Source organism: Echiichthys vipera (genome assembly GCF_963691815.1).
Source record: "Echiichthys vipera genome assembly, chromosome: 2".
NCBI lineage: Eukaryota > Metazoa > Chordata > Actinopteri > Perciformes > Trachinidae > Echiichthys > Echiichthys vipera.
The window spans coordinates 30,263,000-30,288,781 of NC_139827.1; the positions used below are offsets into that span (position 1 = coordinate 30,263,000).

Sequence of the window (25,782 nt, forward strand, 5' to 3'; positions counted from 1 at the left end):
TCTGCGCAAGCGGTGACGTAGGATAATCATGCTAGTGTGAGCTCTGTGTTTCTAAATCGTGTAGTCACTCTGGGAAACTAACGAGTACCTACTCATAATAGCGCAGAAGAAGTGGAGATTACAAGTTCTAGCAGCTAGGAATATACCCCAACACATTCACGATGGTAAGAGCAACACACATTACATCACATGCGGCTGTTTTTTCTTTGTAAAATGGTCAAACTAACTGGTTAATTACCTAAGAGTCACAGGGGCTGGGCTAAGCTAATGTTGGTAGCTAAGTTAGCTCATTGGCATCTCTAGCACGCTCACTTAATAAACGTTAGCCGATACTCTCTGAAAACGATTCAACACTTTGTTTTATAAGCTACAATTAGATGACTTTATACTCTAAATAATGTTTCATATTACGACAAAGAAGAAGACATTATATTAGTACCCGACAGTAGCCAGGAAGCTAAATACTTAGCTTAACTTACCTAGCTGTACATGAGCTAACATTTTATTTGTAACGTTGACTGCTCGAGTGGCTTACTCTGCTTTACTTACATTGGATTCACTTGAAATGGCTTTTGAGTGTATAATTGAGGCAAACTGTAGCAGTCCCGTTTATGCAGTTGAATAATGTAAAGCCACTGTCAACACAAATAAACAGCCAAACTCGGGTTTTACACCTAAATATCGTTGCATTTTGAAATCCCATCGGTCCATTGTTTCTGTTATATAACACAGACTTTTATTCTGTCCATTCTGTATTCCTTTAGTTAGTTAGTGTGAAAATATGATGAAATAAATAAATACAGTCATAATATTCATATTTTCTTTTAAAACAAAACTATAATGCATATTATTCACACGTTACACACATAGTACAGGTTTCTTGTAAATATCCCACCTTTTGCTTTTGTTTTGAAAGTCTCATGCTTCATAGTAAAGCTTTAACTCTATAATATCTTTATTGCAGGGGGATATACCTATTATTTTCTCAATGAGGCAGTTCTGTTTTGGGTCAATAAAGAAAGAGAAAAGTGCTTAGCAAAATGTCTCATAGAGCCAGTTTTGTCTTTTTGCTGAAAATGAATAACGTTTCATTGGTTGATCATAATGCTTGCTGATACATTTTCTGTCAACTGACTGTGACTGTTTCTGCTCGGACTGACTTGCGTTTCTTTTCCTTCATCCAGTCTATTATGTCCTATAATGGAGGGGCTGTCATGGCCATGCGGGGGAAGAACTGTGTGGCGATAGCATCAGACCGGAGATTTGGCATTCAGGCTCAGATGGTCACCACAGATTTCCAGAAGATTTTCCCCATGGGAGATAAGCTGTACATCGGGCTGGCTGGACTGGCCACTGATGTTCAGACAGTGTGAGTGTGTTTAACCTCCACATCTTTCTCTGGCAAAACAGTTTTTTCGCCACCAAGGCATGATGATGGGTTCTAGTTGAAGCTAGTTCTTATGTATTGCTAACTACCACAGATTTGTTTTTTAAAGATTATTTTTTGGCCTTTTCATGCCTTTTATTTGATAGTGAAACGCGATCACAGGTGGGAATCGAATCCTGGCCGCTGCTTTGAGAACTTTAGCCTCTGTATACGGGGCGCCCGCTCTACTACTACCACCGAGCCACCTGACGCCCCCACTACCACAGATCCTAACTTCAATTCCACGTTTACAATATTTATCACTGAAAACAACAGTGTTGTAGTTGCATACTTTACTATTATTTATTACAAAATATTTCACCTTCATCTTCGTTATGCTGTTAGTCACTGCTAGGAAATGAGTTCAATTTGGATCCTCTGTGATTAATTTTTTGAAGTATCATCAGATGTAAAATGTCTCAGGAATGACGGATGTCTTTGCCTTGTGTGTAGATCCCAGAGGCTCAAATTTAGACTGAATCTGTATGAGCTGAAGGAGGGTCGCCAGATCAAGCCCAAGACCTTCATGAGCATGGTGTCCAACCTGTTGTATGAAAGGAGGTGAGTGGACTGAACCTAATGCAGACCCGTGTCCTGCAGACAGGTGGCATACTGGAGGCATAAATGCTTTCATAGAAGTTCATAGAAGTCTTGTTAATAGGTAGAGATGCACTGATCCAATACCCTGATCCAATATCGGCTCAGATATTAACTAATTAACTGGATCGGATATTGGATAAATGAGCCGATCCAGCATTCTGATCCAGTCATTTCTTTTTTATTAATCTCAAACACAGCAGGTTGATTCAGCCATTGTTTGTTGGGTTTCAGGCTGCTGCTATATTTGATATTACATTTGAAAATATCTGTTTGCAGTGCACTTTACATGGAAGTGTTATTTATTTCTGCTGTTAATGTACACTTTGTTATTTGTTAATAAATAATATTAAGTACATTTATATTTGTAATCTTTTTTTAACAAGGCTAAATGTTTATATCAAGCCTGATGCCTTCACTCACATGGCAAAGTACATGGTTCATTCATTCAACAGTAGAATGGGATCGGTATCGGCCGATACGCTCAGCCCAGGTATCGTGTCTGAGTGGATCGGGAAAAACTGGATCAGTGCATCTCTATTAATAGGTGATTCTCTTATTAGGTTTGGGCCATACTACATCGAGCCCGTCATTGCCGGACTAGATCCCAAAACCGCTGAGCCATTCATCTGCTCCTTGGATTTGATTGGCTGCCCCATGGTGACGGAAGACTTTGTTGTGAGCGGCACCTGCTCAGAGCAGATGTATGGCATGTGTGAATCTTTGTGGGAGCCAGACATGGTAAGTAGTGTGTGAAGTTAAAACACACTTTTATATCTGTTCCTACCAGTTTATCTATGTGCAAATGAGTATTCCTTTACTTTTACAATATTTTGATGTTTGTAGGATCCTAAATGATAATGAGGAAACTTGTGCGTGCATTGTGTGCATGTAAATAATTTACTACTAGATTCTATATGTGCTATTTGTACAATTCTGAGATCTAACTTGTGGGTCAGAGATTTACGAGATCATGGTGGTTTCTTTACACAGTTGACAACTGACAGTTTCAACATAGTGTTCAGCTTCAGAGTATAAATCCGCATCTTCTGTTATCTGGGATATCTGTTGTCTTTTTATGCAATTTGTACATTAGAGGCCAGTTTTTAAGAGATGGACCCCCTATTGTACAGTATGTGAGGTCTACCTAGGGTTCAGTCTTTCTGGCCACAGGTATTCTTCAGACAAACAATTGTTTATTTGAGAAATGTGTTTGATTGTGCAGGAACCAGAGGACCTGTTTGAGACCATCTCCCAGGCGATGCTGAATGCAGTTGATAGGGATGCAGTGTCTGGTATGGGAGTCGTCGTACATGTCATGTAAGTGCAGCGATCAGTTCCTACTATTCATTCGTGTTTGTGATGGAGTAAAACAAGTCTCTAGTGCATCTGCTCTGTGGGCAGATCGATCATCCATGTATATGTAGGCGAGGCAGTTGAACTTTTTGGGTTTCAATGAACGTGGCTCTGCCTCTAACGTTGTATCCAGTTTACTGATCCACGATAATGAGCACGGATGAAACAATGTTCATCACACTAGTTGAGTGCCAAACAGCCAAGTTAACGAATAAGTACAAGACTGTTGCTTAGGGCGCACTCACACTGTCCGTCCATACCGTGCCCCGTGCTTTAGGGTACTTGTCCACCCTTCCCTCTCCCCCCATGCCCCAGGCTTGTTTGTACTCGCACTACCTGGGCCTCGCGCAAATGCCTCTTGCTGCCTATACGTCATCACGCCGTAACACGTCACACGCATTGATTGACGTCATCGCGATGCGTGGCTTCGTTTACAAATCTTTCCGTAGACCTCTGAGTTTTTGTGCGTCTTGTCGGCTGTTTTTGAATCTTTTCATCCGACCAAATCTGCAGTAAACACTCCACCTCCGCACCACACCGTGAACCTTTCGCCGCCATTGTTTTAAAAGTCTGCGCATGGTCCGTCTTTTTTTTTTCTTTCTATGTCCGAACAGGCGCACATAAAATGACGTTAGAACCGCCACAGGCCTCTTGCTCCTACACGTGCGCATGCTCGTGCTCGTACATGTGAAAAAAACGTGCTTTACAAAAGCCCACCTCTCCCAAATGGGCTCGTGGCTGGCAACCGTACCGCTCCTAGGCACAGTGCGGTTGCATTCACACTGGTCAAACGAACTAGACTTTAGACGTGAAACGTGCTTGGGCACGGTACGGATGGACAGTGTGAGTGCGCCCTTAAGTACACTGATGTTAATTTTCTTGACACTGTGACACAATAACACAACAATAGTTGTAAATAACATACCTTACAAGTTATGCTTTGAACGCACCTGAAGTAATTCACTTGCCCTGACTGTGGGATCAGGGCTGGAGCTTCAGCTGCTTCAGGGGTGTTTGAGCAGAGAGAAGTGGGGGATGGTAAATAATTATTCTTTTTGGCTGCTATCGATAGTCATAATAATTGTCCCAAAAAATTATGTTAAAATTGCATAGTTTTAAGACAAAAACTAAGACCTAAAATTACTAAATTTTCTTGAGAACCCCCCAAGTTACCCTCCACAAATGTTAAAAAAAACTTAATATTGAGCCCTGTGTGTGGCGCTAGAGAGGTAGGATTGCTTCATGGGTTAAATAAACAAAGAGCAAAAGCTATAATATGAGGGTGGTAAAGGTCAGGATCAGGGCATGGAGGGAATGCGTGTCTGTTGTGGGTAGATGTGGACTCTTGGTATACTTTCCTGCTTTTTTGGACTTGCCAGTCGGGTGCCTGAGCGATGAAGCGTAGTATGCACTGTTACGGTGGAATCGCAGGTTTGCACTGATTGACAGCCTTTTCTTTTCTCCGGCAGCGAGAAAGACAAGATCACCACACGAACCCTGAAAGCCAGGATGGACTAAGCTTCTGTTCCTCCCCACACTTCACCAACACACGTTTTGTATAAAAATAATAAACAATGCTTGTACTGTCTGTTTGCTTCAATAAATGAACGTAGGTTTAAACATTGAACTTGACTGATGTTATTGGTGGAAGAGCTTGCACTACTTTTCATTGTGTGAACCTCATTCACAAGTTTTGCACCAGACCAAGACATGGCAACTGAAACGAAAGGAAAATACCAGCAGGGTTGACCAACCTGAAAATACATGAACCATTCTGTGTACGTTACATGACTGCTAGCCTGGACTGTGCACCCGTTTAACAGTAGTGAGATTACAGAAACTAGTAGCACCAGACTACCATCCCATACACTCTATGATGTGACATTCTGTTTGAGAAATCCACGTAGTGATCAATCCAAGTTTCAATTCTGCATTATGGGATGTGTGGATACAGCAAGGTCACGATATCCTGCCGCTTCAATTTTTTGTATAAAAGAAAAGCGCAATATAAAAGTCTGTTTTAAATGTGACCTGTTGCAATAACTTACTGTTAAGAAACTTACTATTTGACACTTTTCTTCAAACTGAAGCTCACAAAAAATAAGTGAGTGCCCAGTAGAAAAGTGCAAAATACACCAGTGGGTTTCTTCTCCAGATCTGGACCTAACTAACTTTCTGGGGATGGCAACTGCAGCTCAGTCTTGCATCAGCTGCCACGGAGAGCTCAATTATCATGTGATCTAAATCAAATTGGCACGGTGCAGTGGCGGTAAACAGTGGCGCCTTACAGCAAGAGGGTTCCCGGTTCGAATCCCGGCTGGGGCCCTTCTGTGTGGAGTTTGCATATTCTCCCCCTGTCTGCGTGGTTTTTCTCCGGCTTCCTCCCACAGTCCACAGACATGCACGTTGGTTAATTGATGACTAAATTGCCCGTATGTGTGAGTGTGAATGGTTGTTGTCTCTATGTGCCCTGTGATAGACTGGCGTCCTGTCCAGGGTGTACCCCGCTTCACACCTGATGTCAGCTGGGCTCGGCTCCAGCCCCCGGCGGGCCTGATAGGGACAAGCAGTTAAAGATGGATCGGTGTTTGACAAGCGTTTGAGGGACAATCACTTAAGAAATAAGCAAAGCCATACAACAAAAACAAGATAAAACTCCCTTTAATATGCAATGAATCATTTTCAAGTAACCTTTTTTCTAATGTCTGTTGGTAACAAAACAATACTGTATACAAACACAAAATTGCTACATTAATGTAAACAAGATATAAAAATGATCCTTATGGTAATAAAACAAGTATTTGCTGCAGAATTCCCCTTTTTATGTGAATTTTTTTTTTCTTAGACCAACCTCCACCAAGCTCACGGTTAAAATTTCAAAAATATTCAAAAACAATATGGCAACGTAACATTCAAACACCAAGTTGTTTTTTTCTTTTTCAGTTTTAGTCATAACACTCAGATGCTCAGTGGTTTGATGTTTCAACTTACTGGTGGAGTCTCATGTACACATCAGCCATGCATTTTTTTGATATTGCATTCATTTACTTAATACACCATTATAAAGTATATTAATGTGTATCCCCTGTCGTTCCAATTCATCAGCAGTACTATTAATATTTAGTTGTTACTGAGAGAGAAGCCTGATGGCGACTGTCAAAGAGTTTGTCATGCAATCTGACCATTCAGCATCTGTGCAAGTTGCTTGTTTGTGTGTGTGTGTGTGTGTGTGTGTGTCTACTAAAAATCATAAGAACAACAACGCCATGAACAGAAACCAAAGAGACTGTACTAAAGGACTGTTAACTGCTGAAGCTGACACTCGTTCAAGGCATTAGTGAGACAGTTTCCGTGCTGGCGAAAGGAGTAACAAGGTGGCTGAGGACGACTGGGAGGCAGAAAACTGAAAACGAACGGGGGGGTCATTAGGATGTGGTTCCAAATTCAGTGAGCGGTTTCACGAGTTGTCCTCGCAGTGATTGAGGGAGCCGGGGAGGTGGTGTATGGGACAGTGTAACAGGCTCGGTGCATCCTTCCTGTCAGACGGCTGCTTGCTGTGGGAGAATACTGCTCGCTTGTTTGTTTTTTTAAATCGGCGGAGAGAGGCGGGGCGGGGCGGGCGGGGGGCGTGGGGGGGTGGACCTACATTGAGGGGAAGGAGAAGAGAAATAAGTGCGTGGCATTTGACAGATCTATGACAGGAAGTGACTGGCTGGACTGGGAGATGAGTCTATGATAAGATGTTGGACATGAACTCGTAGAATCGTTTGGAGTACTGCTCCGGATTCACCGTCGAGATCTCGGCCCCTGCCTGAGAGACAAACAACAACGAAGGAACAATAAATTAGATGGAGTGATATACATGCCATACAAAAACACTTTTTGCGTCTTACATGGAGTCAAAAGCACTTCCAGGGGCCTGGTAATTGTTGCTTTTATTATTTATGTTACTGATGTAATTTTTTTGACTTATTATATTATTCTTATTTTAACAATGTTTTTGATATTGTTATTACGGTTTTAACTGCCTCTGGGGACAAATGAAGTTCTTCTTGACCTGACTAGGACCTGATAATAATTAGAATAAATGATTGAAACCTAATGGATCATTATGAAACTACACTAATTATTCACTGGGCACAGTCCTCACTGCTATGCTGATGACACACAGGTCTACATGTCTTCCAAACCCTACCCTCTTGACAACACCCTTTCCTTTGCACATCACATAAACCAGGACTGCTTTGTCCCACCTCGTCTCCAGACTCCGCCCATCCCTGTCTCAATCTAGCAGTGAAGTCCTGGTCCACGCATTCCTTACATCCTGTCTTGGTTACTGTACTGCTGTTGTTTCTGGCTTTTCCACCACACTGCTCAACAGGCTTCATGTTCAGAACTTGGCTTCCCCGGATCATCACCAGTGCCAAAACATCCGACAACATCGCCACCGTTCACGTCCAACTACACTGGCTCCCAGTCTCTGAGGAAGCTCAGCAACTAAACTTTAAATTCTGTTTTAGCCAGCTAAAGCATCAACAATGTTAAAATTATTGTGAATTGACAAACAAAAAGCTGCTGCTGTAAATAAATACAATGAGTCATTTTGCTGCCTCGATATTCTCCCCACAGGCCTTGTTTAAAGATGTATCAAACGGCTTGGCCTCAGATCTTCTACAGATTGTAAACGCGTCTCTTCTTTCAGGTGTCTTCCCACAGGCCCTGAAAACTGCTCTTATCAAGCCTCTCTTAAAAAAAAAAGAACAATTTTTACACTCCACTAATGAACAATTATAGACCATTATCAAACCTCCCATTTCTCAGCAAAAAGCGTTTTTTAAGCAGCTGAACAACGGCATTTTAATAAACAGCCGTTTTGATGTCTTCCAGTCAGGCACTGAGACGGCTCTTGTTAAGGTCTTCAATGACATCCATTTAAACACGGACAATGGAAAAATTTCAGTCTTAGTATTATTGGATCTCAGTGCTGCATTTGACACAGTCAATCACAACATATTACTAGACCATCTGGAAAACTGTGTGGGACTTTCTGGCACAGCATTAAAATGGTTTGAATCCTACTTGAAGGACGGGGACTACTTTGTGTCTATAGGTAAACACACATCTGAGCAGGCAAAAACTACATGTGGAGTTCCCCAAGGCTCCGATCTGGGGCCTCTTCTGTTTAATATCTACCTGCTGCCACTGGCTCAGATCATGAAAAACAACAACATGTGTTACTATAGCTATGCAGACGACACACAAATCTACATAACTATATCACCAGACGACTATAGTCAAATACAAACACTGAGCAGATGCATCGAGCAAGTCAACCATTGCATGGAGTAGAATTTTCTCCAATTAAACAAAGGAAAAACTGAAATTATTGTTTTTGGAGCCAAGGAAGAACGATCAAAAGTCTGCACCCAACTTTAAACAGTAATGCTAAAAACCACGACCTAAGCCAGAAACTTAGGTGTAGTCATGGACTCTGACCTGAACTTCAACAGCCACATTAAAACAGTCACAAAGCCAGCCGACTAATAAGAATTTATCAAGAATTAAAGGACTTGGACAAACTTGTCCATGCATTTATCTGCAGCAGGCTCAACTACTGTAACAGTGTCTTTACAGGTCTCCCTAAAGAGTCCATCAGACAGCTGCAGTTCATTCAGAACGCTGCTGCTCGAGTCCCCACTAAGACGAAAAAAAAAATCGATCATATCACTCCACTTCCTGTCCGTCAAAGAATGGATTTTAAAATACTTGGTTACCTGTTGGTTTACAAAGCAGTGAATGGTTTAGGACCAAAATACATTTCAGATCTTCTGCTCAGCTACGAACCATCCAGACCTCTCTGTTCATCTGGGACAGGTCTGCTCCATGTCGCCAGAGTCAGAACCAAACATGGGACAGGTCTGCTCCGTGTCGCCAGAGTCAGAATCAAACATGGGACAGGTCTGCTCTGTGTCCCCAGAGTCAGGACTAAACATGGGACAGGTCTGCTCTGTGTCCCCAGAGTCAGGACTAAACATGGGACAGGTCTGCTCTGTGTCCCCAGAGTCAGGACTAAACATGGGACAGGTCTGCTCCGTGTCCCCAGAGTCAGGACTAAACATGAGACAGGTCTGCTCTGTGTCCCCAGAGTCAGGACTAAACATGGGACAGGTCTGCTCCGTGTCCCCAGAGTCAGGACTACACATGGGACAGGTCTGCTTTGTGTCCCCAGAATCAGGACTAAACATGGGACAGGTCTGCTCTGTGTCCCCAGAATCAGGACTAAACATGGGACAGGTCTGCTCCGTGTCCCCAGAGTCAGAACTAAACATGGGACAGGTCTGCTCTGTGTCCCCAGAGTCAGGACTACACATGGGACAGGTCTGCTTTGTGTCCCCAGAATCAGGACTAAACATGGGACAGGTCTGCTCCGTGTCCCCAGAGTCAGGACTAAACATGGGACAGGTCTGCTCTGTGTCCCCAGAGTCAGAACGAAACATGGAGCGGCAGTGTTCAGTTTTTATGCTCCACAAATCTGGAACAAACTTCCAGAAAACTGCAGGTCTGCTGCAACTCTTGATTCTTTTTAAATCAAGACTGAATGATTTTCTATTTGCTGCTGCTGTTCAGTAACAACTGCACAGTAACTTCTGTAACTGTAACCATCTTCTATATGTTTTAACTTTTTTTTATTTGTATTAAATGTATATCTTTTTTATGTTTTTTTCTCCCAACGCCTTTAATGTTTAATGTGAAGCACTTTGAATTACCTTGTTGTTGAATTGTGCTATACAAATAAACTTGCCTTGCCTTTTGTTAAGCTTAATAATGCCACACATGCTACCTCACTGGCCAGCTGGCAAGGCTGCCTGTGCGCTTGGATTTATTACTTTGCATTAAAGAGAAGAGTCACTAGCTGTGTTCAAAATCATTCCCTCATTCACTCACTCCCTATTCCCTATATAGTGTTTATTAAATAGTGCACTATAGGATAATATATATATATATATATAATAATACTATAACAAGATTTTGTACACTACACTGGAATTTTTTAACAAATTGTTGCGTTAGTACATGCGCCGGAGGACGGTAAAAGGTTGTACTGATGTTGATGTTATAAATTGTAAATAAATAGTTGAAATTTTAATAGTGTTAAAGTGTGGTATAGTTAACAATGGTTGTGTGTCCCAGTTGTGAGCTGTAATAACCTACGGTTCATTTATTTCACGAGGGAGTAACTAGTCAGCTTGTGAGTAACGGTTGTTGGTAACTGCAGTTAGCTCTCAGATACCTTACTACCGTCAGCACCCACCATTGTGGTATACGGGAGTAATATGTAGTGTACATCGTATGTACACTCAAATTACTTGTGCATTGTGGATATTTTATAGTGGACTATATAGTGAATGAAATTAACCACAGAGAATTCGAACACCACTACAAAATGGCGAACACAATACATAGCTAGTGTAGCAGCAGGAGCTAGCCAGTAAATTCAGCATAATCTGTGCAGTGTTGTGTTTCATAAGACGCTCCTCAGAGAGCAAAAACATGAGTATGAGTTGTTGTAGCTAAATGGACCTAGCTTGCTTGTTGACAGTTAGCTCACTGAGAGGCTGAACCACAAATGATTGGCTGAAAAACGAAAACTGCCTCATTACAATAAAAACGTATGAAATATGGAATTTTGAAATAATGAACTTCAATAAGACTCGGGCTAAGAAGATACATTATGCAAATTTCCTGGTTCATACCAAGCCCCCACCACAGCGACTTCCTGGTTGATCCAATACTGAAGTGCGGAAGTTCTCTAAGTGTCCACTAGGAGTCGTTTGCACAATAGAGCAGTTTCTCATTGACCCCCATGTTAAACAGGCCGTGTTCACAGCATAATTAAACCTGTTAAAGGCCCGGTAGAAAAAAACATTTTACCCTGTATGTTTAGGTCATATCTCCATGACAACACTGAGGGGGGTTATTTTTTGTTGTTACAGACTAGTTTTTATTTTATTGTAGGTTAAAGTTTATGAATAATTAGGGGCGTGGCCTCTTAAATGACAGCTAGCCTCTGGCCCTCACTTCTCCTCGGAGGCTAGTTGTCAGGATTAGCATGCTAACTCTGTCATCTCGACCTGGACTGCGGTCATTCGTGTGGTGGTGTTACCATAAGTGACAAGATGGTTTGCACTTCAATCAACTGTACAAACAGATGGGAAAGGAACACACTGTGTTAACATTAGCTTTGTTATGCTAAATAGATAGCTGCACTTGCACCATGACTTGCAGTACAGCCTGCTATCTATGACACATACACTAGATGCTAATCTGGAGCACCAGAAGGATCCGGGCTGTGAGGGTCGGTGATTTACAGTATATGAGCATAAGACTGTGTTGAATATCAGTTTAAATCATAGATCAGAAATGCTGACGGAGTGCCGTCATAGCAACAGTCAAACATGGTGGTGGTAGTGTGATGGTCTAGGGCTGTTCTGCTGCTTCAGGACCTAGATGACTTGCCATAATTGATGGAACGATGAATTCTGCTCTACCAGAAAATCCTGAGAGAAATGTCAGGTCATCAGTTTGTGACCTTAAGCTTAAGTGCATTTGGGTTATGCAGCAGGACCACCTCTAAATGGCTCCAAAACAAAATCAAGGTTTCTGAGTGGCTTAGTCAAAGTCCAGACTTAACTCTGATTGAGATGCTCTAACGTGACCTTAAACAGGCCATTCATGCTGGAAAATCCTCCAAGTGTGGGCCAAAATTCCTCCACAGCGATTTAAAAGACTCTTTGACGGTTAAGATGGCTGTTGTTGCTGCCACGGGAGGCACAATATGGAAGTAAATCTGTGTCATTGGATTTTGAAATGATAGAGCTATTGAATTCCTAGCACTGAATAATTATGCATTGAAAATATGTGAATGTTTTGACTTATAAATACAAATTTAAGGTTAAAAAATTAAAAGTAAAAAGAATTCCACATGCCAAAAGCAGATGCATAATTCAGTGTTGACCTCCGGGGGAACCAAGGAAGAGCAATTGATTCCAGATACTACTCACGGCGAGCTGTGACAAGATTGGCTGCTAGTGGGCTTATTCCTCCACAAACTATGGATATATAAACTATGGACATATAAACGTAATAATCCATGATCCACCGTGCTTTCGTGCTACACTGGTTAGTTCCTGATTCCAAGTGAGTCAGTCAAACTGAACCTTGTTCTAGCAGCAGACTGTCAGTCTGGGGACCGGGGGAAGTGAGCCGGCAGATGAGGAAACATGGTCATCAGTGAGAGCCGTTATACCTCTATTAACAGCAGCAGCTTTATAAGTGTGCACTACATGAGATACAGCTTAAAAATTATTGGTAAGATGTTTGTGAATCTGACGAGAGCAGCAGACTGCCGGTAATGACTCTGACCCATCGGCGGGACTGGGGAAGTGAGCCGCTACTGGGGGGGTCTCTTGCAGTGGGAGCCGTAACACCTCTACTAACAGCAGCGGCTGTACTCAGCCTCTCTTGTCAGATTCACAAACACCTTACCTTGAATTTATAAACATTGAAAATAAAGAGTCAAAACATTCGGATACATATTTTCAATGCATAAATATTCACTGCTAGAAATTCAATAGCTTCTAATTTCAAAATCCGATGACACAGATTGATTGACTTCCATAGCACTACCATTTATTAGGTTGAGGGAGCATTACTTTTTCACAACAAGGGTCAGGTTGGTTTGGATAGTTTCCCCTTCATAAATTCAATCATCATTTAAAAACTGCATTTTGTATTTACTCAGGTTATCTTTTTCTGATATTAAAATCTGTTTGAGGAGCTGAAACATGTAAGTGTGAAAGAAAAGCAAACAGAGGGCCAAACACTGTACGTAATGGTTTTATAATGTCCTATTGATTTCTTCAAATGTTATGATTGACATTTAATCTGCCCTTCATATGTGTAGAGACTGATGCATCATGATTTAGTGACTTGACACTCACCCCGTGTTTCACAGTTTTGGCAGCATGTGCAGCTTTTTTCTTAGCATCATAGTGCGTGAGGATGTCGATGATAGCCATGAAGTATACTTCCTTCTTCACAGCACCTAGCACAAGAACAACACAGCACAAGGTTTTACTTTGACCTAGAAACAAACGAGAGGCTGCTGTGGCTTCATTTCTTTGGTGTGGCTCTGTGGGACACACCTTTCTACGACTATTGTATGAGGACTGCTGCTTGTACTAGTTTTAAAAATTCCTTCCTTAACAGACAAGTTGTCATCTAAACAGCTGCCAATGCATCATTTAAAGCTACAGCTAAGTTCAGTAAGTCAGATGGCTATCAGAGACGACCCTCACTGTCGTGGCTCTTGATTGCGTAAACGTCCACAGAGGGGTCAAACTCCCCGGGGCCGAAGAATCCTCCACAGTTGAGAGGGTTTCCAGGGCTGTCGGGAGGTGTGCCAAAGGAGCCGGTGAGCACGCCTCCGCCCATCCCGTCGTTCTCGTACTCCTCCTCCTCTCCCACGCCCTCCACGTCCATCTCCTCCTGCTCTGCCCGATCCACATCATGGATTCCCACCAGGAGACTGTAGTCCATGATCTTTAGGGTCGCTAAGAACTGACACACACATACAAATACACACAGAATGCACTTAACGCAATGCCTCATGGTCACATCTGCACTTTTGTTTTTTTCAGTCCGAAGAATCTGTTTTATGATTGAAATAACAAACAATAAGGTATATACTGTATATGCAAGGTATCATTTAATAATCATTAAATAAATTACTTTAAACACCATGGTGATGATGGAAGGTGGACATGTAAAACCGTCAATTCAACAGTGAATGGACAGAAGACGTGTATTTGTTTCTAACTGTTTGTGAAGCCTGTGTGTTTACTCTGTAACAAGTGTAATCAGTGTGCAGCAAAACATCTTAATTGGTATCAGATTATCAGATAAATGGAGTGAAGTAAAAGGTAGAATATTTACCACTGAATTGTAGTGGAGTAGATTAGAAGTATAAAGAACCATGTAAAGAAAATAGTCGCGTAAAAAACAAGAGCCTCTAACTTGTACTTCAGTACAGTAATTGTACGGTAATTCAGAAGCTATATAGATAAATCTATATACCGTGATATGATACCATTGCCGTTTATGCTTCAAATTATACCGTGATATCAATTTTAGACCATACCGTACAGCCCTAAATACAATCTTATCAATTCCCATCCTTACACTGAACACAGAGGAGTTGGAAGCCACTAAAGGGCCAGATATTTCCCTCAGGAGTTGGTGGAGACCAAAAACAGAGCTACAAAGAGAGAGAATACTGGACTTGCTTCGACCACGTGGCCTTAAACAAGATTATAAATAAATGTTAGTGTTGCTTTGCGTTAGCTGGGTGTTTAAATAGTATAAATAAAATGTTTGCCAACACGTTAGCCACAACAACAACTTAAAAAGGTGAGAATATAATACTATCGTGTTTATAGGTTGTTCTAACTTCAAGTGCTCAAAGAAATCAATTCATACTGCTCAAATTACCAGAATAGCCAAAATAAGCTTTTTAACCTGAGAATGTAGCAGAGGAAAACAAAAATGTATTGAATAACCTAAGAGACATAAATACCCAAATAATAAAGCCAAAAAATCTGTCTAATTAGTACAGTATAATATTCTAACGTAGATGAGAAACTGTGATCAAAGACCAAGTAAAGAAGAATTCCAATCCCAGTTTGAGGTATTTGATGATTCACACTACTTGATGTGCCGAAAAAAAAGGATTGAGGTTTGATACCCAACCCTACCCAAACTACTCAAATAACAGATTAAAAATAAAGATTTATTCAAATCTAAATTGTGTATCCAAAGATGGTGAGCATTTAAGTGCAGAATGAGGGACGGTCAGAAGAGGCTAAACAGAGCAAGGGGACACGCGTTTCTTACCTCTACGTCCCGTTTTAGCTTCTCCAAGAAGTACTTCTTGTTGTCATCTCCTATCGGCAGCTTCTGGCCTTCATTCAAGAAGTCGTTGTCTTTAAAAGTGGGGAGCTCTTTAGCCTGAAGAGAGGGGAAGTATTTGGTTATCAAACAGTAGAAGAAATGTTGGTAATGAGGATGAACAGAGGTCACAGAGCCACACCTGCACAGGTAGAACTGATAAGTGTTACCGTTCACACAGTCATGAATATATATATATAAAGATAAGCTCAAAATCAGTGGTCATTCAGCAATTTCTGGTTTCATTGGAGAGAAAGTCCCATTCCAACAACTCAGTGTGTCTACTGACATTGGTCTCGAAAGCACATATTCATAAATAAAACAAGTGTTACTAGTATTACACACTGACCACTTGAGGCCAGTGCAAAAGGCACTACTAGAATACATCGGCTTATTTAAAACATATTTAATTTAGCTGTCATTCGACAAATTTGCCTCTGGGGCGAGCTAAGGGCGTTTATTTTTGTCTCATCGAGTCAGCAGCCGTCACTGCAGAAATGAGACGTACCTTCTCTTTGTCGCTGGCTTCCCTTGAGACCGTAGAACCCTAAAAATGAGGGGAAATAAAAATAGAAATGGAATCAATTCAAAGAAGCTCAAGATACATCAAAGGCTTTGTCAGTATATAACCCACTTTAACTCAGACACTGTCTTTTTAAACCGTCAATATTGGAAAGGTAAGGCTGTTTTCTATAGGGAATACTTGGCAGGAGAACAGTCTTCTGCTATGAAGGATTCTTTTAGAGGAAAGGAAAGAAGCTGTTAGCGCACTGTGTCCACAATTACTGGTAGGGAAACTGTGCACCGTTCAGCACAAACCGAGAATTCTTTATTAATGAGCTGGATTTGCAATCTTCTGCAAGTTACGGTGCCTCTAGAAAGTCCTGATACCCTTTTGAAATAGTCACTTTTTTGTCTTACAGCCTGAAATGATAAAATGAAATGATTAAAATCGACACATTTTGCCTTACAACATACAAGTGAATTTTTTTTTCAACATTTCTTCAAATTAATGAAAAACTAAAGTAGCAGTGTTGGAAAAGTGATGAGTCCCTTTAGTTTAATAACCATTTTGTAGAGATGCTTTCAAAAGAGCTCAGGATAAAGTTGTGGATAGGCACAAGTTAGGAGAAGGATCTAAAAACATTTCAAAGGCTTTAACTCTCCCTCTGAGGACCGTTCAGAGTATTGTCCAGAAGTGGAGGCATATGGATCCACCCAGACCTGGCCTAGATCGGGTCGCCCCTCCAAACTGGACGACCGAGCCAGGAAAAGATTGATGAGGGGAGCTACCAAGAGGCCCATGGTGACCTTGGATAAGTTAAGTTATGTCTTAATGGCAGAGGTCAGTCCATCTGTGCATGTGGCAACAATTTCACATAAGTTCTACATGTTTGGCAGGTTGGAGAGAAAGAAGCCTTTTCTGAAAAAATGTCACACTGAGTCTCTTAAAAAAAAAAAACATATTGAAGATTCTGATGCCATGTGGCAAAAGGTTGAGACCAAAATCAACTTTTTGGGCTGACCTCTAGGCGCTATGTTTAGCAGAAACCAAACACAGCACACCACCCAAAACAAACCCTACCTACAGTGAAGCCTGGTGGTGGCAGCATTATGTTGTGGGCTTGTGTCTCTTCAGCAGGGACTGGGCAGCTGGTCAGGAATGAAGGGAAAATGGATGCTGCCCAAATTCTAGAGGAAAACCTGCGGCCCTCTGTAAGTCACTTAAAAATGGGCAGGTGATTCACCTTCAGCATGACAACGACCCAAAACACACCTCCATAAGAACAACACAGTGGCTAAAGGACAGGAGGGTGAATGTCCTAGAGTGGTCCAGTCAGAGCTCTGACATGAATCCTACACAACATCTGTGGATGGACCTGAAGAGTGCAGTCCATCACCGCTCACCACAGAATCTGACTGAACTCCAACAGTTCTGCAGGAAGAATGGGGAAATATTTCCCAGGCTAGGTGCACAAAGCTGGTAGAGACAGATCCAAACAGACTGATGAATGTGATTGAAGCAAAAGGTGGGGACTCATCACTTTTCCAACCCGGATATTCTAGTTCTTCTTTTTTATTAATTTTCAGAAATGTTGAAAAAAAACATTCACTGGAATGTTGTAAGGCAAAATGTTATCAATGTGTCAAAAGGGTATCGTGACTTTTTCTAGGCACTGTATACCTGTAGAGTATGAGTGAGCCTCCTGACAGGAAACAAGGCCAGGTTGAAACCTTGTGTATGGCTGGATGACTTACAGTATCTTAAGATTAAAGTACTACCTGCAAAATGTATATGATTTGAATTACATGAAAAACAATGGGGGGAGTTTTACTTTGACTCGGACTGTAACCATGGTAAAAATAAAACGTGCTCCTGGTGGAACATCCAGGGATATTCCTCAGGGTAAAAAAAAAATCACACACATAAGACAAATGTACAGCAACATCCGACCAACATCCGAATTGATGCAGAATTCGAGATATTGTCAAAAAATGGCGCCCACATTACCCATAATGCGATTTGACCACAGACCATTAGGTAGGAGATTGGGGTGTGTCATGTGCTTGTATCCGGGCTTTTGAATCCACCCACTCCACAGAGTCGACTGAGTTGTCTGGCATCGTGACATGAAACAGCTTTCTTGATTGACAAAGCAATAGATCCAGTGTGTGCCACAGGAGGATTAATGATTAGCCAATCAGGGGGCTGACGCCGTTAAGTGTCGTCAAGCTGTGTTTACATAGACGGCGTGGCTTTTCAGCATCTCCCAACATCATAAATCGTTTTTACTTTGCCCTGCTCCACTAAAAAGAATCTTTACCAATCTTTAACCAGCTCTGTATCATTACAACGTGGGCGGTACATGCAGGTGGAAACCGTTCCTCTGCCCACACTGCAGTGACACAGGGCCGGTTACCCTTTAAAACTACGGCATAATCATTACGCTGGCATGGATATCCGTTAGTGATGCGTGCATTGCAGTTATGTCCGTGGTGAATCCGTTGATAAGGTGTGTGGGGGTTCGTAAAAAAATAGCATTCTGATTAACAGCAGATGGGTTGCGGGTGGGTGACATAACACATCATTAAGAATAATATTAATAACATTCTATAAATGTAGCAGAGCTGCATGTAGTACAGTAGTGCGGGTGCACGTCTCTAAAGCGGAGAAAAAAAATATTTTGGGTGGGTTGCGGGTGGATTAGTTAAGAGTACATGCAGATTCATCAGACATTAGAGATCTGACATCAGAGGTGATCCGCACATCTCTACTATACATCAATGGCAACTTACAACAATGTTCAGTTGAGGCGAATATGTCTCTAGTGAATGGTTAGGGAAGATCAAAATCAACCCCTGGATATCAGTTAGTATCGAAGCAATGTCAGACCGAAGATGGAATCAGGGGATGAGGAGTGTTTTCACTGAATTTATCATGATTATCATGTTCATTCAGAGTGGTTACAGGTGATGTGAGAGAGATGGATGCTGCTGTACAAATGTGAGATTTTGTGAGAGTTTGTTTTTAGTTTTCAGTAGTGTGTGTACAGATATCTTAATGAGGATCAATTTTAGAATTTAGATGTGTGTTTGTGTGTGTGTGTGTGTGTGTGTGTGTGTGTGTGTGTGTGTGTGTGTGTGTGTGTGTGTGTGTGTGTGTAGTTAACCAACATGTTCTACCTTCAGGTCATATTTGCGGTGTACAGTGAGGCGATGGCTGAATACATTCCGGGTCACCACCATGTACGTCTCAACCCCATCCACTGTTAGCCTGTACATGCCCAGGAACTGAGGGAGCAGTGTGTTGCCATGACACTCCACTATAAACTGGACACAATCAAGGGAGGAGAACAGAGAGAATGGAAAGTGTGGGAGTAAGGAATCAAATATACAGTATGAAAACTGATTAAAACTGGATACAGCACTGCTTTACAGTCGTGTCATTCCAACAGCTCTGCATCCTTTACATGCATGAGTGAGTTAAGATTCAAATGAAGGAAGCAGATCTTACATTATTTTGACAGACTGACAGCAGTGAACATTTAGATTAAATGCTCTATAAAAGCACCAATACACGAACCCACATTCAAACACATCACCTTCCTAAGGCAAACACACTTGATTCTGCCTTTCAGCCTGCTCTGTGTGTCTCTGTGGTGGTACGAGAGGCTCCTACCTGGTGATATTTCTTTAGGATGTTGTGCATCTCAGCGATGTCCTCACTCGACACAGTTTTAATAACAAAGCGGTGGTCGTAGCTGGACAGGAAGCGGTTGCCGAAGCGACCCTGGGAGTCGCTGTTGAGTGGGGCGCTCCTTGTCAGAGAGTTCTAAAAAAATAAACAAAAAAGGCTTTTTCTCCTCTTTTGATCATTTTCATTTAATTCATCAAATCTTGTTTGTATCCACTAACCAGAGAGGACTTACTTGGTAGTCCTGGTCATCGATGCAGAACCTCTCCCGCAGGTTTCTGAACACCATGGGACAGTACTCTTTGAATTTAAAGCGACTAGGCAGGTTTTCTCTGACAAGGAAAAGAGAGTCACACACAGTCAGTACAACAAACCGGAGCTCCGCGGCTCATCAGTGACAGGGTTGTTTGTTTGCTAAATGTTTGCTTTCTGGTTGTTGGATTTATTTAGTGCGGATCCTACAGACAGTAATAGAAATAGTTCTACTTGAGAACATAAAATGCTGCCAGTTTGCAAGATGAGGACATTTGAAAGTGTATCACATAGCAAAGTAAACCCTAACATCAGACTTTGTAACCAGCACCTCGTTTAAATTTAATATTGGAAACAAAACAAGAGTTGTACCGTGTGAGCTAAGGCACGGATATCATTTCTATTCACTACTAAAGCCGAATGTGGATAAATCTCAACAGTAAATACATACTATGATACTTACATATGTACTCAATTTGACTCTTTCTAGGACACCCTGTATTCCAATTGGCAGACAACAATACCGCCAAGCGCCATTATCACTACAAAATACAGTTGGACAGTTACAATCTGACCGGCAAAGGCATTTTAAATGCAGAAATCCCAAATTCAGTGTGGCTTTGTAACTTGCTTTTGTGCTGAAATAACAATATTCGATGCCAATTCATTTCTTTGCATTTCACATGTCAGCCCTCGTCGCATTTTGTTGTGATAATGGATTTTTGTTGCCGTTACTGTTTGCAACTTTTATGTGCAAGTTCTCAATGCAACAGGAAACTTTCGGGAACTGTAAAAAAACAAAATTTTTAGATTTTTAAATGTGTCCAAAAATGTTTTTCCTAGGACTCACTTTTGTGGCAGAGTCTGCTATAGTGACCGGTTACTTCAGACTCAAAGTGCTATTTTCTTAGTGTTCACATTATTTTGTCCAGTCCTACATCTCTCTGATAATCACTCAGGATACGCCCACTGACCTTTTTTTCCCTATGTTCTCTAAAGGTTTTCCGTCCACACGGCCTCGGCTCAAGAAATATCTTTGTCCATAACAAACCAGTAACCGACTAAAAACGCTGTAATATACATGCCATGCCTGGATGTGGTGCTGTAACTGCCACAGAAATATACCAACAACGGAGAAAAAGAGACGCTAGGTAGGCTATGATACAAACACCGACGAGTTTCTCTCCAAATCTGTAGACTTGCCAAATCCTCCTCCATCCTAGAGAGAAAGCTGTCCACTGTTTCTGGTGTTAGTGGAGACTTTTGTGCTGTTTTAGACTCTGATGCACGAATCACTCTGTAGTTAGTGTCCTCACTGAGCAGAGGGTGCTGCTGTGAGCCCCTTCTCCATCCCAAAGCACTCACAGACGGGCCCTTTCTCACTAGATTTAGAGACTTTTCAAACCTTTTTATCAACTTTATTTATAAAAAGCTAGACCATCAAGGAAAATGTATGGTTGGCCTAATTTATTCCCATGCATGTCGCTCAGAGTACAGGTAAGTATACAGTCCGTGTCTCTCTCCACGCAGCAGCACTGTTGTTGTTAGGTGAAGCCTTGGGGTTAGAGGTCAGAAGTGAGGCAATGACGGCATCGTTAACAAAGTATGTGGCTTCTCCGTCCAGACAACGTCATGGGGGGGCGTTTTAAAATTTTCGCCTCGGGGACCCGGTTTCAAAAGATACTGTTTTCTGGCTCCGATAATGCCGCCTCCATGTGGATGGTCGGCCAAAACGATACTAAAGTTGAGCGGTTACAGGAAAAAGCGTCTTCGTTCGGATGGAACCCTGAACGAGTGCAACATATCTGTTATTTGGGCAATTGAGCAAACATGGAAAGTCAGTTCAGCACAACATAAGTTACAGTTGACCCTTTTGTTTACACACGGATTACAGATTGCGCCTTTAACAGACTGACAGTACATAAGCTGCGATGTACTTACTTGTTAAATAGGTGGTTGTCCACTTTGATCTTACTGTAGGCTTTAAAGTCGTCTGGCATCAGCATTACTGGTACAGGCACATTACTTAACTCGTTAATCTGAGGGAGAGAAGTAAGAAAGAGAGAGAGATAAGGCAGATATTCACAATCATGGTGTTAGAAATATCAGAAATAAAAGCAGCTATATTGAGCTTTTCTAATGTAAAATAGACACAAAAATGATATACAGTCGTGCCGTTACAGTCAAACAAATCATGATGTGCTTTAAACATTATATCATAAGGATAACATCCAGAGCGCATCTCATTCTGCCCATGCTGATCACAACAGAGCTGTAACATGCCTCAGTATTCAAAAACCTTATGTATTATCAGTTTCATGTTTCCTGTGACCCACACATTCTGCGAAACCTCTGCAGTGTTTACCAGCACCAATCATTAACTCGGGGACCAAAGAGCAGGCTGACAGTTTTTCTTGCTGCTCCTGCTGAGCCCCCCCAACTCTGATCTTATCTGCTCAAACCCATCCCGGGGAAAGCTCCCGCTGAGGGATTTCAGAAAAACAAAATCCTTGTAGATAATCAAGTAAACAGCCATACAAGAGAAATTGGGGGGAAAGATTGAAGAGATAACACGACCCTGGGGAGAAAGTTGAGTCACACAGACTTTAACTGTTTAAGGAACTATGAAGTAATAACAGATGGATGGACTGAAATGGGCAGCAAAGGGTAATACACAGTTGTTGGGTTAATGCAATGGAAACATGCTGCTGTTATATCAGTGCAACAGCTGACGTGCACGCACGCACACGCACACACGCATGCACGCACACACGCACATGCGCCAGGTAGCTTCCTGGTCTATAGATTACATGAACTCAGATCTGTGCAGTAAAATGAAACATATCAAAAAGTGAGGTATAACTTTAATAAGTATGAAAACGCGCATCTATTGCTTTCTATACTGTGTCCTCTTAAAGTCCGACTCTGTTATTGTAGAGGTGTCATTTAAGAATACGAAATGGGCTCACAGAAAGAGCAGTGCAGTAAAACACAAACACTCCCTTAACTTGAAGCTCCGATGAACCTGAATGTGCAATATTTACTGACGTGCCACTAAAAAATGAGAGGGATTAACAGCATCGAACAGGAGGTGTAGTACATCCTCTAGACACGAACGTACACTGTTTGGAAGGGACACCCTCCAGCCTCACAGCTAGGGTAGGGCACTATTAAAAATGCATACAACCCCTGACTGGAAGTAGAGGACTTTGATGAGAAGTCCTTTTGATGTCTTGAATCGGCTTCCCACCCACACCTTTAATCACCAGGCCCGCGTGATGCACCCACATGCCCACTGCCAGAGTTCACCCACTGAACCCTGGAGATGTTGCAGTGATTACCGCATCATTAGCCGCTTCCCTAATTCTTTGGTTGTATGCTTTCAACTGTCTTTTAGGTGGAGTTTGTGATTCTTGTGTTGAGTCTTGCAGTAATCGGCGTGGTTTGACACAGACACACAACCGCATTCCCACTGTCACAGTGTCATATCTGCTGTAGCTGTTGTCATTTACTCATATTTATTCACTCCATATTATATTATTCAAAACAACTAAAACAAGAACAACTGCACTATATCATGTGAATATGTATATATGTCTATTTCTTCCCTTTTTTAATTTAACTTTATTGCTTATTTTTGCTATTTTTTATCTTATTTTGTAATACTCTGTTGCTGCTGTGACAAAATAATTTCACCATCTGCGGGACATTAAAGGTTTCCTGATTCTGATTCTGATTATAGCTGCTGTTTTGGCAGTGAACCATCTTTGAGTTATTAGGGGTGTAACAATACATCGATCTGGATCAATATATTGATACAATGATCAACCATCCAATATCATCGATGCAAAGTAGGATTATTGATATGTAATTATATTTAAGATACACCTTTATTTTGAAAGTCGCACCCTACATTTATTATCTTTATTAAAAATACTTGATTGTTTTTCATTGAAATGTCTTAAAGTTCTCAAGCCAAATCATATTTAAGTTGCTTTTTGAGTTGCTTTAAATGTCACTGATTGTATTAAATGGGCAGATATTGTCTCATATCAACCGCACGGCCCTGAATTGAGTTGACTTTGTGATATCAGCAAACATCGCATCATTGTCCAAATGATCGATATAATACTGTATCATGATGAAGCATTTATGTTTGTAAGAAAAGTCAGATAACCACCCATCACTTTCACTTCATTAAAACAGTGCCAATCTAATAGTAATGCACTTTAAGGATTTGATATTTTCCTGCGTTTATATTGCTCATATCTTTCTATATTTCCTTGTTTATATTGCTTGTTATACTGTATTGTTTCTTATAGGTGCTTCTCTACGTTTGCTGCTGTAAAAGGGACATTTCCCCTTTGTGGGACTAATAAAGGAATATCCTATCCTAACTGACATGAGGGAACCAAAAATAAATGGCACCTGACTGTAGCAATGAACCCCCAATGCAGATAAGATTCTCAAAAAGTTTAGACCCTGACACAGTCCTCACACCTGAGTCGGTGCGTAACAAAACAGCTCCTCGGTGTCTTACACATTAGGCATGTGCAAACTGCTGGTACAAACGCACTGCATCCATCAGAGGTATCCAATCTGCTCCTCACTGTGCGGGAAGTGAGAGATTTGTCTCATAATATGATGGAATAACCTGCAGCAGTTGGATGCATGCACCGAGCATTGGAGCTGCACATGCAAACTCGGAGCAGGTTTACCGAGACAATAGGCAGGCTGCTGTCCGCCGCTGTGAAGCTGAAAATCAGTGTAACCTGCTGCTCCGGCTGCCTGTCACACCCCTCCCACTCCATGCGTGCACTACAGCAGCCGCAGCTCACGACTTGGCTCCAAAACACTTCGCCATCCATGATTTATGATGGCAGATTGTTTACGCTATGCTTTGGGTGAAAATGTACGATGATGCAGAGGACATGCTGATTTTCCGAGCATCATTTCACAGCTGCAGAGTTTAACAGACACACTTCAAAGCCCTACAAAACGCACGCTCCAGGCACAGCAAACGGTTATCGAAGCGTCAGCAGTGAACGCCAGCTACCGACTGTGCCAACGAGCAGAATAATGTCCAAGCACACTACTAAACACTCGGGGAGTGTCACTAAAACAGACAAATGGCATGGCCGACTGAAGTATCAAAGCTGGCTTGACAGATGAGGGCAGTTGGCTAACAAACTAGCATGCTAGCTAAATCAAAACAGCAGCATAAACAAACCGCTCACCAACGACGACCGCACATTTGACACGTACTTACCGTATGGTTCACACCCCACATTAAAACGCTGAGAATAGGCTCACTTGCACGGAATAATTTCACTTTCTGTCCTATAAAATGCTTCTTTTTCGTCTTGGTTTTGCTCGCGCTGACAGGCGCTGCGCTCGTGCAGTTGGATGACATGTCTCGGGCTGAGTTCAGGGGGCGCGAGACGGCACTCACAGTCGTTCACAGCCCCGACACACAACAACAAAATCGGAAAGTTAAGAGCGTTAAAAAATAATCTACAAGTGCATCGTGCTCGCCGTCCGCCTCGCAGCGAGTCTCCGGGCAGGATGATTGTCTCGTCGGGAGTCAGCGGTGGAGCATTTTGCGCCGTCACCACCCTTCCTCCTCCCGAGCAGGCCGCGGCGGAGTCCACGGAGCAGCTAGCCGGCCATCGGGCTACAGCGCAGCCTCTCTCTTATAAAAACAACCTGTGGAGGTGAGCACTCGCCGGACAGCTCCTCTGCTTATCCTTTAACGTGTGCAACACAGCCGTGATGTGCTGCTGTTTTACTTAGTGAGTAATCCCATCGTGATGCGCCTAAGATTGTTGTTAGTCATTAACCAGCGCTGCGTTCGGGGTCTCCTCAAGATGGCGTCCGTGTTGCACTTCACAGTCAACAGCGCCTCCAGCAGTCCGCCGGCGGAACTACAGGGGTTCCCACACCTTACCGT

The 25,782-nt window shown here is 42.1% G+C and overlaps 2 protein-coding genes across 2 annotated transcripts; one reads left to right on the forward strand and one right to left on the reverse strand.

Moving 5' to 3' along the window:
- Positions 1-57: 57 nt before the first annotated feature.
- psmb3 (proteasome 20S subunit beta 3) lies at positions 58-4,994 on the forward strand. Its single transcript, XM_083924139.1, has 6 exons — positions 58-164; positions 1,185-1,369; positions 1,880-1,987; positions 2,587-2,764; positions 3,249-3,343; positions 4,849-4,994. The coding sequence occupies exons 1-6, from the start codon at positions 162-164 to the stop codon at positions 4,895-4,897; spliced, it is 618 nt and encodes a 205-aa protein (XP_083780265.1). The 5' UTR covers positions 58-161; the 3' UTR covers positions 4,898-4,994.
- A 1,030-nt stretch (positions 4,995-6,024) lies between these two features.
- Positions 6,025-25,690, reverse strand: LOC310960687 (phosphatidylinositol 5-phosphate 4-kinase type-2 beta-like). The gene is made up of 10 exons (XM_083932449.1): positions 25,102-25,690; positions 21,774-21,871; positions 19,816-19,912; positions 19,566-19,718; positions 19,070-19,216; positions 15,894-15,932; positions 15,332-15,445; positions 13,738-13,999; positions 13,381-13,484; positions 6,025-7,190 (listed from the first exon to the last, which is right to left on the reverse strand). Exons 1-10 carry the CDS (start codon positions 25,243-25,245, stop codon positions 7,110-7,112), a joined length of 1,239 nt encoding a protein of 412 aa, XP_083788575.1. The 5' UTR covers positions 25,246-25,690; the 3' UTR covers positions 6,025-7,109.
- Between the last annotated feature and the right edge of the window lie 92 nt (positions 25,691-25,782).